This window comes from Kogia breviceps, chromosome 4 (genome assembly GCF_026419965.1).
Source record: "Kogia breviceps isolate mKogBre1 chromosome 4, mKogBre1 haplotype 1, whole genome shotgun sequence".
In the NCBI taxonomy this organism is placed as follows: Eukaryota; Metazoa; Chordata; class Mammalia; order Artiodactyla; family Physeteridae; genus Kogia; species Kogia breviceps.
In genome coordinates, this window is record NC_081313.1 from 181,419,137 (window position 1) to 181,435,778 (window position 16,642).

The following is a 16,642-nucleotide window of genomic DNA, read 5'->3' on the forward strand; positions in this document are numbered from 1 at the left end:
CCAGGACATGGAAGCAACCTAAGTGTCCATCAACAGATGAATGGATAAAGAAGATGTGGCACATATATACAATGGAATATTACTCAGCCATAAAAAGAAATGAAACTGAGTTATTTATAATGAGGTGGATGGACCTGGAGTCTGTCATACAGAGTGAAGTAAGTCAGAAGGAGAAAAACAAATACCGTATGCTAACACATATATATGGACTCTAAGGGAAAAAAATGTCATGAAGAGATTAGTGGTAGGACAGGAATAAAACACAGATTTACTAGAGCATGGACTTGAGGATATGGGGAGGGGGAAGGGTGGGCTGTGATGAAGTGGGAGAGTGGCAGGGACATATATACACTACCAAATGTAAATTAGGTAGCTAGTGGGAAGCTGCCACATGGCACAGGGAGATCACCTCCGTGCTTTGTGGCCACCTGGAGGGGTGGGATAGGGAGGGCGGGAGGGAGGGTGATGCAAGAGGGAAGAGATATGGGAACATATGTATATGTATAACTGATTCACTTTGTTGTAAAGGAAAAACTAACACACTATTGTAAAACAGTTATACTCCAATAAAGATGTTTAAGAAAAAAATACATTACATAAGTGTGTAAAAAAAAAAAAAAAAGTTCGACATGAAAAAAAATAAAAATAAAAACACGGAGGTTGACTTATAAGGACCCCGTACTTCTCCAGACTCACTAGCAAACGTTGTTCTCGACAATAGGCTAGCCCTTGACTATCTCCTGGCTGAGCAAAGAGGAGTCTGCACAGTTTTGAATGAAACCTGCTGCATGTACATTTATAACTCTGGTCAGACTGAGGTCAACATAAAAGAGATCCATGTACAAGCTCAGTGGTTACACAGATGTAACACACAAGGTCAAGAGCCAAGCTCCATCTGGGATATGGTCACACAGAGCCCCCGCAGCTGAACTGGTTTCTTCCACTGCTTGGCCCACTAACTGCTATCATCCTTCGGGCCTTGTCTCCTTGACTGCCTTGTTAACTTCGTTAGTAAATGGCTCGAAACCGTCAAACTTCAGATGATACTAACACAAGGATATAAGCAACTGCGTCCTGGTGACAATCGAACTTATTTTAGGTTAGTCAGGGAACAGTTCTGTTCCTCTAATACAGGAAAAAACGACACCCACGTTCAGCAAAAAGCAGCTTCAGAAATCAAACCTTCGCCCTACAGCGCCCCTCAAGAATGAGCAGTAACAAGGGAAGCGGGGATTTTGTTGCCAGACCTAAGCCAGGTCTTTGCTCAAAACCTGCCACCCTCCCCGCCACACCTTCAGCAGGAGTGAACATAAATCTGTAAGCTTAAAAGGTCCAGAGATAAGAGACAATGCTACCGCACAAAGAAAAAACCAAGTGGAACCAGCTGGGACCAAGATGGCGGCAAATCCAACCTCCAACAGACCCTGAACCTCATTATGTGTTGATTTTACTATATTAACATATTAAATGACACACCTACCAGAGACCAATATATAAAGACCAAAACAGAATAAAAACGGTGTCCCCACCCCCAACTCCCTCAAAAAAGCCTTGCCCCTTCCCCAACAGACTAATGCGTGTACCTCCAATCATTAACCTCAGTCCTCCCTTTAAAATTAAATTCCCCTCGCCAGGTGGGTGAGAAGTTCAGCTGTGAACTTAGCTCCCGCTGCTCCATTTATTCGGCCACTGAATAATACTCGTGCTGTGTCAACTCTGCTGCGGCCCCAGCAGGGTCCACAGGACTTACGGGCGCACAAGGGGAGGTGGCACCGGGGCCAGGGCCCTCCCAAAACCCATGCTACGCCCACTAACACATGTGCCTGTAGGCGGAGGGGCCGGGCAGAGTCCCAATTGTCCCAGCACCAATCTTATTCTCATAAACTTCTGGCAGGCAGTACGCACAGGCTGGTCCCCGCCTCACAAACAACATTTACGGAAATGGGTCCGGGTCTGGGGCAAGGTTGGGGGGTGGCCTGCTGGCGCGTCGCGGTCACATGTTGGCTCGTTCCCGTTGCAGCCGCGAGTTATAGGCACGGGACACGGTGTTCCAGGCGTCCATGTAGCGGTCCATGCACATGGCGATGCACTTCTGGGGACGGGGAGGGCGCACGGCTCAGGTCTGGACCGCGGCCGGCGCCCCCACCCCCCGGCAGCGGACTGCGCACGCGCCGCGGCCCCACCGCGTTGCCCCGTTAGCCCGCGTGCATGCGCAGAGGCCTCCCCGCCGGGTCCGAGCCCGCGACCCCGCCGGCCCCCCGCGTTTACCTGCTCCGAATTGTCCAGGGAGCCCCCCGGCTTCCCGATGCACTTCCGGAAGCACTTGTCCGTCATCCTCTGTGGGGACACGCGAGCCCTCAGTTGCGACGCCGGCCCCCGGCGGCCCCCGCCACCCTCGGCACCCCCCGCCCCCGCCCCGGACCTGCAGCAGCTCTTGCGCGTTGGCCACGGCGATCTGCACTTTCACCTGCTCCATGATAAGGCCAGGGTCCAGCTTCCCACCGCCGGAGCTCCCGAAATCCGAGCCGAAGCCACCCTCCATGGCTCCGCAGAGTCAACCGGACGGCAGCCGCGTCTGGCCACCCGCACCCACGCCGGAAGTCGGACACCGCAGGGCCCCACGGGAAATGCAATCCGAGCGTGCTGGGGGCGGGACTACAGATCTAATAAGGCCGCGCGGGGCCTCCCGCGCATGCGCAGACGAAAGAGGGCCAGAGTCGGTTTCCCGTGTAGGATTCCGGGAAGAAGGTAGGGACACGGGGCCAGAGGCCCCCCCGCCCGCGCTCAGGCTCCGCCCTCAAGGGTCCTTCCGCACTTGCGCACCGGGCGGTGGGCGCGTCTACACGGCGCCTTGGGCTGTGGGGCGGGGTGTTAAACCAGGGCGTCACGTGACGAAAAGCACTGCGGAGTGTCAGTGTATCAGGTGGGAAAAGAATGCAGAAAACTAGGGCGCCGCGGGGTCAGAGGGTAGGATCCTAAGACGCCCGCTTCACTAGGGGCTGGGGCTCCTATTTCAGCAGCCTGGCGTGGGAATAGACTCAGAGGGAGAATTTAAAACCAAAATGTTTATTGGAGTGTTGTATAAAAAAGTTTCCAGTCATAAAACGTGTATTACAAATCATCGGAGAAAACAAAAGACCACACGTTTGGCATGCCTCGTAAAAATCAACAGATCTGAAACGTGTCTCAACAGCCGAGTTCTTGAAACCGAGCCCAATAGCGTGTAGTGCCCACTAGCGTGTAGTGCTGATGACCCCTTTCGGGCTCAGAATTAAGACCTTTCCAGTAGCTTTAATGTCCTTGAGGAATGTCAGTCCCGGCTCGGATATGCTGATATAAATAGAACTGCTGGGTAGACGGTGTGGGTAAAAAACGAGCCCAAGTCTGAGCTTGTATGTTGTGGAAACAGCTGAGCGCCCAGACTGCGGGCCGGGAGCTGGCGGAGGCATTGGTGTCTCCCAGGGGTTGGTTCCTGCCAGCCACATCCCCGCAGGCCGTCCCTCCCCAGGGCTGGGAAGAGTGGGTTTTCTCCAGAAGGGTGCTCCTCATCACATGACAGAGGCTTAGAAAAAACAATAGCTTCTGCATCATTTTAAGTGGCTTAAAGTTAAGTATGTTTAAGGACATGCAAATTCGATTTCCCAGGCCCTGGCTGACACTGTAACACTGGACTCTGCTCCGTGTTTTCAAAATACTTGATTACCAATGACCGTCACCAGCCTCCAGCCACAAGGGGCCACCAGTCCAGTGCACCCCCCCACACACACCAGCCAAGGGCATCCCAGCACCTGTCTGGGCCACTTCCATGCTCCACCCAAGATCTCAAGCAGGTAAGAAAATTCATCTGCTGGGAACAACCCCTACCAGTGAGCCTGGGGGCTCTGCAGGCACTAGGGCAGCCCTTCGTCTGTTTTGGGGGACCTCTGGGCCTGCAGGGAGGGTGGGGCCCTCTCCCTTCCTTCCTGTCCTCCAGCCCAGCCTGCAAAACTGCTTCAGCAATTCAGACCCCAAATTCCAGGACAGACTTTTGATCCTCAGGGACTCCCAAAATACCTTGAGGATGTAGCCAGTGCAGTTCCCACTTGCTTGAGGGCCACCTAGCCCCACCCTCCCAGCATCTCATCAGGCTCCCCAGACCCTCCCTCTGGCAGCTCCTGCCACATCTGGGAGAAGGAAGACAGCCTGTGACCTCACAGGCCTGCAAGCACTCCTGGGCAAGTGCACACTGGGGGGGCGGGGGGGCGTTGCCAGGTCAGGAAACGCTTTCCAGGGGCTCCCCCGTCCCCGAGGAGCTGTTCTGGTGAGAGATGTCTCCCTCCACAGGAGAAACACAGCCCCGCGGTCCAGGGACTCAGGTGGCCACGGAAAGATGCTCGGACTTAAAGCCAGAGTCTGTAGGGGATTCTAGACTCAGCAGCATCTTAGTTTTGTGCCACTGGCACCTTCCTGGCCTGGGGCTCAGGCCTCGGGCCCTTGTCGCCATGATCGATTCCCAGGGAAAGGAGGCAGGCACGCTGCTCCCGGCCTGGGGTGGGGGCAGGCCACCTCCATGGCTCAGTATTGCGCCTTTTAAGACTTGAGCTGCACTTTCTGAGAGAAGTTTGCCGTCTGGGGCCTCAGAGCCCACAGAGACAGGCCCCCCAATGCCACCCCCTCGGGGGACCGTCCTGGTGACCCTGGCATACATGAGCCCCTGAGGTGGGATCCTGGCAATGTGTGTACTGACTGATGTAAAAAAATAAATATCCGTTAAAAAAATAACTTCTGTGTATCTACGTGGCAGAGGCGTCGAAGGTAAGCTGATGCAGGGAGGGGGCCTCCAGGCAGCCAGAAGCTGGACCGTGACATGGAGCCATCCCGTAGGGGTCAACTGGTCCTGGCAGGTCTGTCTCAGAAACACCATTTCGGCAAGAAGTTACAGAGGAAGCCGGGATATTAGGATATGCCGAAGAATACACATGAGTCAGCGTGCCCCATGCACAAGGCACAGAGTCGGAGAACGGGGAGTCCAGCGTCTCGCCCTGAAGTCACCCTCCTCCGAGGGGAGGGTGGGAAGCGGTGGTTACAGGTGGACGTCATGCTGGAGCCCAAGGCATTTGTTTCCGAGTTCGTCACATCTGTCCCCTCAAGGCTTACCCGAGGACAAGTCTTAGAACGGAATCATCCCCGTAAGGTGAGGAACTCAGCTGCAGAAAGCCTCAGAAACGTGAGGTTCCAGCAGCCAGAGAGGGAGCCAGGAGGCCGACCCCACGCACCCCAGTTCCTGAGAGCAGAGCAGAAATTGTGACAAACCCCGAAGCCCAGGCCTGATGGTAAAAGCCTGCGATTCCCTTGTTCGGCGCCTGGTTGGCTGAGCCACCAGAATTCCACAGGGCGCCCCTTCCCCCCACCGTGTCAGAACCCGGGTTCTGAATCTGTTTTTTTTAAAAGCTTAATAAAAAACAACTCTTGGATGCCTGCGCGCGGTTCTGCTCTGTCCACCTCAGGCCTCCTCTCCCGCCCTGAGCCCAGGCTGCAGCTGAGACCGAAGCGGTGGACGGGCCCCCTGGACGCCCAGCCCAAAGCCCGCTAGCCACTCGGCTCCTGGGCCCCAAGCTCAGCCAAAAGGTGAGAACGGGGCCCTGAACACTCTGGACAGTGGTGACGAAGGGCCCAGGGAAACCCAGCGACAGGAAAGCTCAGCAGAGACCCACCCCCACGCTCTGGCGTGCTTAAACACTCTCTAGAAATGTACCAAGGACTAAAGAAGCCAATGATATAAAAATAGTTTTCAGTGGCCCTGGATAAAGAAAGACGTGTGATGAGGCATGTTCGGTTCACATGACGCGGCAGCCTCGAGAGGTGGTCCTCGGGTCCCCCTGCAAGGAAGGACGGCACCAGTGAGGAGGCCAGGAAGGCAGCTGGTGGCCCCCAGCCCCCTCCAGGAGGGGCCGGACCGGGGCGGGGCCTGAGCCACCATGAGAAGCTCAGCTCCCGGCAAGATGACCCCAGCCTCAACGGTCCCTGTTCCAGAACCTTCCACGTCTCCCTCATCTCTGTTCTGAGCTACAGAACACAGTACAATTGTTTCAGACCCTAGAGAGCCTTGCACTTATATCTCATCCAGTGTGGTTCCTTAGCTCCCCACCTTCCCCCAAAAGCCATCATTAAGTCACCAGCACCCCACTCTGGAGGAAACGTGGTCACAGGGGGTTCACTGAGAACCCTCGGGGCTGCACCAGAGTCACTTTGAGATGCAATAGGCTTTGAACACCCCACTCCCAGGGTGCCCGGGCCAGTACCCTGAGGTCCACACAACAAGCAAGCCCAGGAGGCGAGGGCAGCTGGCTCCACGGCCTGCCTCTGGCTGTAAGCTCTGCGGCCTGGCCGAGCCAGGGCGAGACCTGGGTGGTGCCCAGGGTAGCCGCGTAAACAGGGCCCACAGGCGTGTGCACGTGCGTGTGTGCGCATGCCGCCCGGGAGCCTCTACCTGCTGATGGAAAAGGTCCTCCTCTCCAAACTCGGCCGCCTCGTCCTCACCCTCCTCCCCGTCCTCGGCCTCCCGCACCACCGAGGACTGCTTCACGGTTCTCATGGCCACTTCCTATGCGAGATGACACAGCAGCTGCAGACAGCCACCCCAGGTGCTGGGGGCCCAGCCCACAGGTGAGGGGGTCAGGCTGCTCGGATGCCCAGGACCAGGCCCAGGCTGCGCTCACCTGCCCTGCTGGCCGAGTCCCCACCCCAGGAGGGACCCCAGGACCGAGGCAGAGGGAGGTGCTCACCTCCCCGTCAGCATTGACCAGGATGGTCCGGAAGCTCTCGCCCGCGCCCCAGCTGTTCTGGCTCTTCCACACGAGCGTGGACGGGGGGCTGTGAGCCACCCCTGCACCGGCTGCCCATACCTGCGGACACAGGAGGGCCTCCTGGTTAATGTCAGCTCCAGTCCCAGTGGCGTGTACCACCAGCCGGCCCTCTATCACAGGCTCCCTCGATGCTCTGGGCGTTTAACCCTTCTGGCCCTACTGGGTCCTGGCTAGGGATGATAGTCACCAGGGTATGGAAGAAGAGACTGAGGTTCACAGTGACCAAGGGCTCTCATCTTGGCAAATGGGCCAGGCTGGAATCGGAAGCCCTAGTTAGAGTCCATGCCTATTGGCTGTTATGTGCCTCAACGGTGCCTGGACAGACAGCCCAGACAGCCTGGACTCAGCCCCACCTCCACCACGGACGCCCGGCACATCACGGAGGCCCTCCCAAGGGCTCCAGGGAAGCCCGGATGAAGAAACACTGGCACACAGGTGATCTGTGACAGCAGGCAGCTGTTCTCGGTGCCGGGGCTCCACCCCTGTAATGCTCCCCCGCCCCCATCCCAGTCGCACCTCACATCCTGCCCGCTCCCTCTCCGCAGCCACCTACCGTCACCGTCTGGCCGGCCCGCAGCACATACTTGGGCGTGAACTTGTAGGCGATCTCCTCCCCTTCTAGGATCTGCCTCTTGATCCTCCAGTTGCCCAGAGACTGATCCTGGCAAAGGGGACGGGCGTTGGCCCACGGCTCCGAGAAGACCCAGCGGGTTCCCCACGGGTTGGGTGGGGGCCTCACCTTGTCCGAGCTGTTCTTCAGCTGCACGAACCTGCCCTCCAGGTCGATCTCCTCGATGCTGATGCTGCCCGAGGCCGAGGCCTGCTGGGCCAGGCGGAAGCTGCTGCTGCTGCTGCCCGAGCCGGTGCCGCTGGAGCCCGTACCCGGCGGCTCCTCCACCTCCAGCCGCTTCCGCTTGCTGCGGCCCAGGCGCCCGGAAACGGACACGCTGCCGCTGCCGCTGCTGCTCGATGTGGCCCGCGAGATGGTGATGCGCGACGACGGGCTGGGGGACAGCTTCAGCCTGGGGGCGGGGTCGCGGGGTGACTGGTGACTCAACCCCCCAGGCCCAGGACAGCACGCTCGCCCCACCTCCACCCCCACCCCCGGCCGCGCCGCGCCCACCTCTCCTCCTCGCCCTCCAGGAGCTTGCGGTAGGCGCTGATCTCCATGTCCAGGGCCAGCTTGACGTCCAGCAGCTCCTGGTACTCAGCCAGCTGCTGCTGCATCACGTCCCGCATCTCTGTCATCTCCCGCTCCTTGGCGTCCAGCATCTTCCGGAACTTGTCCCGCTCCCCGGCCACGGTCTCCTCCAGCTCCCGGATCCGGTCCTCGGCCGCGTTCGCCTGGGGCGGGGTCCACGCGCGTCACAGGGGGAAGCCCGGCCACCTCCGGGCCTCTTCCCTGCACCGACGGTGGGAGGGACGGGACGGGGCCTGAGGAAGGGTCAGGGGGCTCTGGCGAGTCACCTGCTTCTGGAGGCCGGAGAGCTGGAAGCTGAGGGACTCAACCCGCATGCGGGCCTCCTTCAGCTCCTCCCGAGCGGCGCTGGCGGCCTTGTCGTTCTGGTCGGAGCTCAGCTTGGCGTTGTCCAGCTGCGGGGACACGGGAGTGCGTGAGAGCCCGTGCGGGGCTGGGCGGGGCGGCGCGCGGGGCTGGCGGGGCGGGGCAGCGCGCACGCGCACGCGCACCTTGGCCTGGTAGGTCTGCTCCAGCTCCAGGCGGTACAGCCGCACTTGCTCGTCGTGCTGCGCCCGCAGCTCCTCCAGTGCCTGGGCCATCTTGAAGTCATACTCCTGCTGCCGGCTGCTGTCCACCTCCACCAGGCGCCGCTCGTGTCGCCGTCGCGTCTCCCGCACCTCCTGGGGACACAGCCGCGCGCTCACCGCCCTGGTCTGCTCACCAGCGTCCCCGACCCACCAGGGGCTGGACCGAGGACACGAAACTGTGCCAACCGTGACCCTCTGGGGAGGGGCCAGGTCACCTGTTCACACCCCACAGCACAATTCACAACCACTGAAGAGCGGCCGCCCAGCGTCTCCCAGCTGACGGCCGATCAACACACGGGTCCCTCCACACACACGAGCATCACTCATTCATGAAAAGGGGTGAAGCCCTGACACTCGCTACAACGCGGACGGACCCCGAGAACACGACGCTCAGTGAGAGAAGCCAGACACAGGACACACAGCGTGTGATTCCACTGACGGGAAACGTCCAGAACAGGCAGATCCACAGACACAGAGAGTGGGTTCGTGGTTGTCAGGAGCTGGGGAGGGGGATGCAGTGACTGCCGATGGGGACGGGGCTTCTATTGGGGTGATGGAATGTTCTCGAATTAGACAGAGGTGATGGTTACACAATACTGTGAATGTGCTAAATTTCATTAAATTAATTGCATACTTTAAAATAGTTTTGTTATATTAAAAAACTGGAATGCAAATGGTAATGGGTACAGAGTTTCTTTTGGGGGGTTACAGAATGTTCTGGAATTAGGCAGTGATAGCTGCACAATTCTGTGAATGGACTAAAATCCAGTCTAAATTGTAAACTTTGAAAGATTTCTGCTTTGGGAATGTTTCAATAAAGCTGTTATTAAAAAGAATTCCTGATGGACCCCATCCTGGGTGTCTGGGGTCCAAGACAGGACAGCAGTGGGTGGAGACAGTGACCAGCTGACAGATGCCCCAGCCACATATGCCAGGAGCTGACCAGACAGCGGTGGAGTCAAGGGCAGGGGGGGCAGCCCCAGGGCTCAGGGCCTCGGGGAAACTCACTCCACAGACATCAGTCACTCATCTCTGGCACCTGTTTGTGGAACAATAGGAATTGTTTCTAAAGAAAGCCAAACGCATTTACAAAGGAGCTGGTGGAGCCTCAGCGGAACACCCACCCCGCCCCCAGGCCCGCCTCAGGGACGGAACCCCCCACCCCCCCACCCCCGCCTCCTCACGGGATCCCGGACAGATGTGGGCTTCCGCTTGGTGCCCCTGGCCGCTCTGGCTAGAGCGGGGCCTGGCTGGAGCTGGGAGCCTCTCTGTGGCTGCATCGGCGCCCCTCCTGCCGGCACTCTCTCAGGGAAGTGAGCACGGGAAGTGGCCCGGCCCACAGGGTTCTGTTCTGGACCGCGACATCACGACATCACAATGGGCTGTGATGAGGTGGGAGGGCCCAGGAAGCCCCGGGGCCCCGCGATAAGGAGGCGGGGGAGGGTCGGCAGGGGGCCGAATTGCAGCCCCCCCAAAAGGTGTGCCCATGTCCAGGTCCCCAGAACCTGTGAGTGTGACCTTCCTCGACAAAGGGGTTTTTTTTTGTTTGTTTGTTTGCAGTACACGGGCCTCTCACTGCTGTGGCCTCTCCCGCTGCGGAGCACAGGCTTGGGACGCGCAGGCTCAGCGGCCATGGCTCACGGGCCCAGCCGCTCCGCAGCATGTGGGATCCTCCCGGATCGGGGCACGAACCCGCGTCCCCTGCATCGGCAGGCGGACCCTCAACCACTGCGCCACCAGGGAAGCCCGACAAAGGGTCTTTGCAGATGTGATTAAGTTAAGGGTCTCAAGACCATCCTGGATTATCCAGGTGGCCCTGAATCTGAGGACGTGTCCTTGGAAGACACAGAGGAGCAGGGGGGAGAGAGAGACAGCCACGTGACGACAGAGGCGGGCGTCAGGGTGCGCCGGGCGGGCCCCACCTCCTCAAAGACGTCCTTGCGGAAGGCCAGCTCCTCCTGCAGGCTCTGGCAGCGGTTCTCCAGGTCCACGCGCATCAGCGTCTCCTTCTCCAGCTGCTTTTTGGCCACCGCGTGCCCATCCTCCGCCTGGAGACGTGGGACAAGGAGCTGGTGACGCTGCCTGCCTCAGCAGGCGGTCCTCGGGGGCCTGCAGCCCACCCACAGCTACCTTGGCCAGCTGGGCCCTCAGCTCCACCACGTCGTTCTCCAGGGCGCGCTTGTCACTGAGAGCGGCGGCCAGCTCCGCCTCACTCTGGTGGAACACGGACTCCAGGTCCCTGACGCGGCCCTGGGCCACCGTCAGCTCGCCCTCCCTCTTCTTTGCGCTGAAAGTCAGGGGCAGAAGTTAAGCAGGCAGCCCCGATGCCCAAGGCCAACTTCATGTCTGCCTCTGGGCCCCGGGCCCCGACCTAGCATCCCTCTCAGTACCAGAGCCTCACCTCTTGGCACCAAAGGTGCCCCATCTTCAAACCCACTCTGTACTGTACCAGGGGGACCCCGCCGGCCGCTCAAAATAACCCTCAAGACGTGGGTTTTCATGTCCTTTTCCAAGACTTTGGGGCACAGGAAGGGTCATTTAGAGGAGAACTCTGATTTTTTTTTAAATGTTTTATTTATTTACTTTTTTTTTTTTTTTTTTTTGGCCACGCCGTGCAGCTTTGCAGGATCTTAGCTCCCTGACCAGGGATCGAACCTGCACCCCTGACAGTGAAAGTGCCCAGTCCTAACCACTGGACCACCAGGGAATTCCCTGTGTATAATTTATTAAAGTAACAGATTAAAACCTCGGCCTTTGAAAAGTCGATCTCATTTGTAAACTTAAGCTATTTCAGGCGGGCTTGCCCAGCTTCTAACAGACAATTATCTCCAACATGAAATATTTAAGATGCCAAATAGACTTTTCTAACACACGACTCTTAAAAAAGGGGGAACATTTATGAACGCTGCTCTAAATCTCCTTGGGGTTGAGAGCTTGCCCACCTCCCCAGCAGCAGTGGGGACACCCAGGGCTCTCCCGGTGGGCACCCACCCCCTTGCCTGGTCCTGACAACCACAGACGCCCCCAAGACAACGGCCAGTGTCCCCTGGGGGCAGGACCGCCCTGGGCGACGACCACTGGGCACAGCCCACCAGTGGGAGGGGGCGGTGACTTCAGCCCCCAGGCTGGCCGTCCCCACAGGAGCTCTGTGCAGGTGCTGCACCGGTGGCCTCTGTGAGGGCCTGGGGCGGGGGGGCCCTACAGCCCACACTCCTGAGCTCAAGCCACACAGTCCCGGTTCCTCCACTCACGGCGTGGGGCTGCAAACCCCACATCCCGGAGGGTTTGGGGAAACTAGAACCATTTGACACATCATTGCTGAGGACCCGCTTCATGGAAAGACCGTCCTCACACTAGAGATATATCTGCCAACACCCCTGTCCTCATGGAGAACTTTCTCATGGGTGCAGACAGCAGTGCCACCTGCCGCCCTTGGCCGTGAACGCGCGCGTTCCGAGGCTGGATGAAGCGGGAGGGGAGGGATGTGTGCGGGGCAGGAGCTGCTGGGCGGGGCCCTTGAGCCGGAGCCGTGAAGCCAGGGGCTGGGCCTTGTCTTTGGCAGGATCAGGGCGTCGTCTGGCAGAGCAGAGTGCAGAGGACTGGGGTGAGGCGTGCGGGCAGCTCACGGTCAGCCATGAGGCGAGGGCGCCAGGAGCAGGGGGATCAGGGAAGCGGACAGATTTCTAGACATCTTCACCCCATTCTAGGGCTCTGCAGAACGACACAGAACGGTCCAGAAAGCAGGGGTGCCAGCAGCCCTCACTGGCTTAAGTGCCTGCTTCTTAACAGCTTCAAGGCGCGAAAGCAGATCCCTCCCCTGGAGCCCCAGATCCTGGAGGGTCAGGCGGGAGCACCCGGCCTGTCAGTCCTCCACTCGACCACCTGCGTTACCATCATCACAGGGTTTTCGCGAGACATTTGGTAGGAAAAGAAAAGCACTGGCTGTAACCTGTCAGGAGGTTCACCTTGCTCGCTGTCACGTGCCACCCACACCTGTCTGCGAGGGCTCTGAGCCGAAGAGCAGGAAGCGAGGCTGGTTGGGCGAAGCACCTGCGGATGTGAGTGCCCACAGCCCGGGAAGCTTTCCTCCCAGAGCAGGGGCCAGAGTAAAAGCCACCAGCCCGGGTGCCCGACGGCGGGCACAGCTGCTACCCGAAGCTGTCGCGGAGCCTGGAACACGGCCGAGGGGCTGGGACGGCATCACGACACAGGCGCCATCGATGACCAGGCTCGAGGTCAGGAAAGCCTTGTGTTGTCTGCCGGCGTCCACCTTGAGTTTCAATTTTAAAAGGTGGAGAAGAAATGCACCAGGATCGGCCTCGGAGATTCTATCTGGGCAGAGGCTCATGGAGACTTTCATTTTTCTCTTTAAATTAAATGCATTATCTGCTTTCTCACCAGGGAGTATCTATGACTCTGAGAAGCAGAAAGAAACGTGACCTCTCGGCCCAGACGAGGAGGAGCAACACGCAGGTTGAGGGTGTCTGGGAGCTTCCGGGCTTGAGAGGGGCTGCGAGAATTCCAGAATTCTCCCAATCTTCGCCAAGAAGCTCAAGTCCCTTTTTAACTAAAAAATGTAATAAATTAGGAATTCCCTAGCGGTGCAGTGGTTAGGACTCCGCGCTTTCACTGCCGAGGGCGTGGGTTCAATCCCTGGTCGGGGAACCAAGATCGCGCAAGCCGGGAGGTGTGGCCGAAAGGGAAAAAAGAAGTAACAGACTGACGGGGTGTCCAGTTTACCTGTGGCTGTTTTAAAAGGTACAGATGGCCTCTGCCGCTCATCAAAGACCAGGTGGTTATACTGTGCGGGTCTGTCTCTGGGCTCTCTGTTCTGTTCCACGGAGGAACCAGAAACACATCACTAAGTGACAGAAGACAGTCTGAGAAGGCGACACACAGTGATTCTAACTCCAGGACACTCTGGAAAAGGCAGAGCTATGTGGGGACAGTAAAAGGATCCTTGGGGAAAAGAAAAGGGGATCTTTGGTTTCCAGGGGTTGGGTCAGTGGAGCACAGGGGATTTTCAGGGCAGGGAAACTACTCTGTGTGATACTATGACGGTGGACACGTGTCAGTGTACATTTGTCCAAACGCAGAGACTGCGGGACACCAAAGGAGAACCCCTGTGTCAAGTACAGACTTCAGCTAAGAAGAATGTATTAATATTGGCTCTTCAATCATTACAATGCGGCACAGCCACTACTGCAAGGTGGTCGCCATCGGGACCCTGGAGGGGGATTTGGGGAAACCTGTACTTTCCACTCATTTTCCTGTAAACCTAAAACTGCTCAGAAACAAAAACAAAAAATGGCAATTAAATTAATGGCAATTAAAAAGTCTACTAATTAGAAGAAAATGAAAAAGAACCCTGCAAACGTGAAGGTGGCAGTCAGCTGCTGCTGCGACTATGAACAGGGACTCCGGAGCCCGGGTCCAGGCCTCAGTCCTGGTCCCTGCCACGCCGAGGGACCGTGGATGACTCCTCCCCACACCTCAGCCTCGGCTTCCCCCGTAACCGAGTTGACGCCAGCCAGGACCTGCTGGGGCCTCCGTCAGCAGGGAGGAGATCTGGCGTCCCTCACGGAGCCCTTTATCTAAACGCTCGATGAGATTACGTCACTTTAGTCCTTATGCTACTACCATCACCACCAGCACCGCCTTGTCCTCCAAATTTCCTGAGCCTTTTACTCGGGAGCAGGTGGGAGACGCTGCTGCTCAAGAACAGGAAGAGAAGGTCACCCGCCGCCCCTGGCTTCCCCGGCTGGGCTCTGTGACCTGGGGCACCCCTTCTCTGGAGAAGGGGAGGGGCACAGGGCTACCAGCTACCAGGGATTCAGTCCCCGGAGAGCTGCTGGGTTTTAACTCTTCCTGGGGCCAAATTATATTGGGGGATAAAGGCTCTAGACAGGGCGGCCAGAGGGCCAGGCCACAGAGGCCGCCACCACCACCCGCCCAGCGGCCCCCAGAACCCACACGGCCTGCCCCCAGGAGGGCTGCCCGAGCCGGGGGCCCCGCTCAGACGGGCCCCGCCACCTCGCACAGGGCGACAACCCCTGCCCCGGCCCCCCCGCGTGCCCCGGCATCAGGCAACATCGCGCCGGCCGCGGCCCCACCTCTTGTTGGCCTCGTCCAGGTCGGCCCTCAGCTTCCCAATTTCGATCTGCAGCCGGGCCCGGTCCCGGGCCGTCTCGTCCAGCACCCGGCGGGCATCGGCCAGCTCCGCCTCGTACAGCGTCTTGATGCCGCTCACCTGGGGGGACAGACAGGCCGAGGTGAGGCGCACCCTTCCCCGCCAACACGGCTCCCGCTCACCCCGACGCTGCCGCCCCAGCCTCCCCAGGTCACCGGCCCCCATCGCTGGCCGCCGCTGGGCCGCACCTGCCAGCTGGGCACACACCTCAGGCCTCCCGTCAGCCTCCCTGCCCCGCCTGCCCCACGCCGAGGGGCACGGGCCCGTGAGCGTGTTTACAAGTACCTGGAACCGACAGGACAGTGAGACGCCACCTCCCCCCACGAGGATGGCCACAGCGGAAACGACAGGCAGTGACAAGTGTTGGTGAGGACGGGGAGGGACCGGCAGCTCCGCGCGCGGCCAGGGCATCAACACGGTACAGCCGCCGCGGCAGACGGCCTGGCACTTCCTCCGATGGACAGACAGAGCAACCACCAGCCCGGCAACTCCACCCCCAGGCGTCTCCCCGGGAGAAACAACACACACCTTACCCAAGACCCACGCGCACGCGCTCACTGCCCCGTCACTCCTAATGCTCCCACGGCGGAAACAACCCAAATGCCCATCGGCAGACGACAGATAAACGGAATGTGGTCCCTCCACACACGGGAGCGTCACTCAGTCGTGAAAAGGGTGAAGCCCCGACACTCGCTGCCACGTGGAGCGAGTGGACCCTGAGGACGCGACGCTCGGTGAGAGAAGCCAGACGCGGAAGGACACACGGTGTGTGATTCCACTGATGGGAAACGTCCAGGACAGTCAGATCCACAGGGACAGAGAGTGGGTTAATGTCAAGGGACTGGAGGAGGGTGAGGGGGTGACCACTAATGGGGACGGGGCTTCTTCTTTTTTTTTTTTTTTTTTTTTTTTTTTTAGTGCAATGCTGTTTTGTTGTGGTTTTTTTGAGATATAGTTGATGTACGATATTATATAAGTTGCAGGTATACGACACAGTGATTCGCAATTTCTAAGGGTTATACTCTATTCATAGTTACTAAGGCACGTTGACTATACTCCCCGTGTTGTACAATACATCCTGGTAGCTTACTTACTTCATACATAATGGTCTGGTCCTCTTAACCCCCTGCGCTCTCCTGCCCCTCCTCCCCAAGAAGGGGTTTCCTTTGGGGAGATGGCTGCACGGCTCTAAATATATTAACCACTGCTGAACGTAGAGCACAGTTTAACTGGGTGAACTGCATGAGACGGGAACTATACCTCAATAAAGTGGTTAAAACACTTTCGGGGGCTGACACAGAAGGCAGAGAGAGGGTGACAAGGCAGCTGGCTTTGAAAGTGGCACCATTTCCCACAAAACTACAACAGAGCAGGAGTGTCTGTGCCACGGGTCGGAGGTCAGCTTAAGGCCTGGGAGGGCCACCCCCTTCCCTTGCACAGGAAAGGCCCCTGAGCTGACGAGGCTCAGGGGAGCTGACAAGGGCCTGCCACTCGGTTGGGTGACCACCATCCCCGTTTGCCTGAGACCGCGGGGATTCCAGGATGTGGGATTTTTCAGGGTTCAAACCGGAATGTCCCAGGCAGATCAGAACAAATCCAGAAGAGGTGGGATTTAACAACCAGTCTGATCTCAGACTCCCACCCTCTCTGGCTGGGGCCTGGCTCTCCCACCTCAATCCAGCACTCCTAGTCATTTCATCCCACAGGCAGGGGGGGTATGGGCTCTTAGCCCCATTTCACAAATGGGGAAACTGAGGCACGGGACAGCACAATGCCCTCTCCTGACCTGTCAAGCTACAGACGGGGCAGAGAAGTCCGCTGGGGGCAATTCCGAGAGGGG

At 58.4% G+C, this 16,642-nt stretch overlaps 2 protein-coding genes across 4 annotated transcripts in view; both read right to left on the bottom strand.

Moving 5' to 3' along the window:
- Window positions 1-1,646: 1,646 nt before the first annotated feature.
- On the bottom strand, window positions 1,647-2,803 carry TIMM13 (translocase of inner mitochondrial membrane 13). Its single transcript, XM_059060408.2, has 3 exons — window positions 2,423-2,803; window positions 2,269-2,337; window positions 1,647-2,092 (listed from the first exon to the last, which is right to left on the bottom strand). Exons 1-3 carry the CDS (start codon window positions 2,540-2,542, stop codon window positions 1,994-1,996), a joined length of 288 nt encoding a protein of 95 aa, XP_058916391.1. The 5' UTR covers window positions 2,543-2,803; the 3' UTR covers window positions 1,647-1,993.
- Window positions 2,804-3,050: 247 nt separating this feature from the next.
- The window catches only part of LMNB2 (lamin B2), a 36,667-nt gene continuing 23,075 nt past the window's right edge, over window positions 3,051-16,642 (bottom strand). For 2 of the 3 annotated variants that reach the window (XM_067033220.1, XM_059060330.2), the window contains 11 exons: window positions 14,726-14,862; window positions 10,743-10,899; window positions 10,535-10,660; window positions 8,535-8,705; window positions 8,313-8,438; window positions 7,969-8,189; window positions 7,585-7,867; window positions 7,399-7,506; window positions 6,765-6,884; window positions 6,470-6,583; window positions 3,051-5,858 (listed from right to left, as the gene is read on the bottom strand). In XM_067033220.1, coding sequence (XP_066889321.1) covers window positions 5,817-5,858; window positions 6,470-6,583; window positions 6,765-6,884; window positions 7,399-7,506; window positions 7,585-7,867; window positions 7,969-8,189; window positions 8,313-8,438; window positions 8,535-8,705; window positions 10,535-10,660; window positions 10,743-10,899; window positions 14,726-14,862 — 1,605 coding nt within the window. In that variant the 3' untranslated portion in view covers window positions 3,051-5,816. Of the gene's footprint in view, window positions 5,859-6,469; window positions 6,584-6,764; window positions 6,885-7,398; window positions 7,868-7,968; window positions 8,190-8,312; window positions 8,439-8,534; window positions 8,706-10,534; window positions 10,661-10,742; window positions 10,900-14,725; window positions 14,863-16,642 lie in introns of all 3 variants that reach the window. The other variant, XM_059060329.2, reaches the window with a different exon arrangement.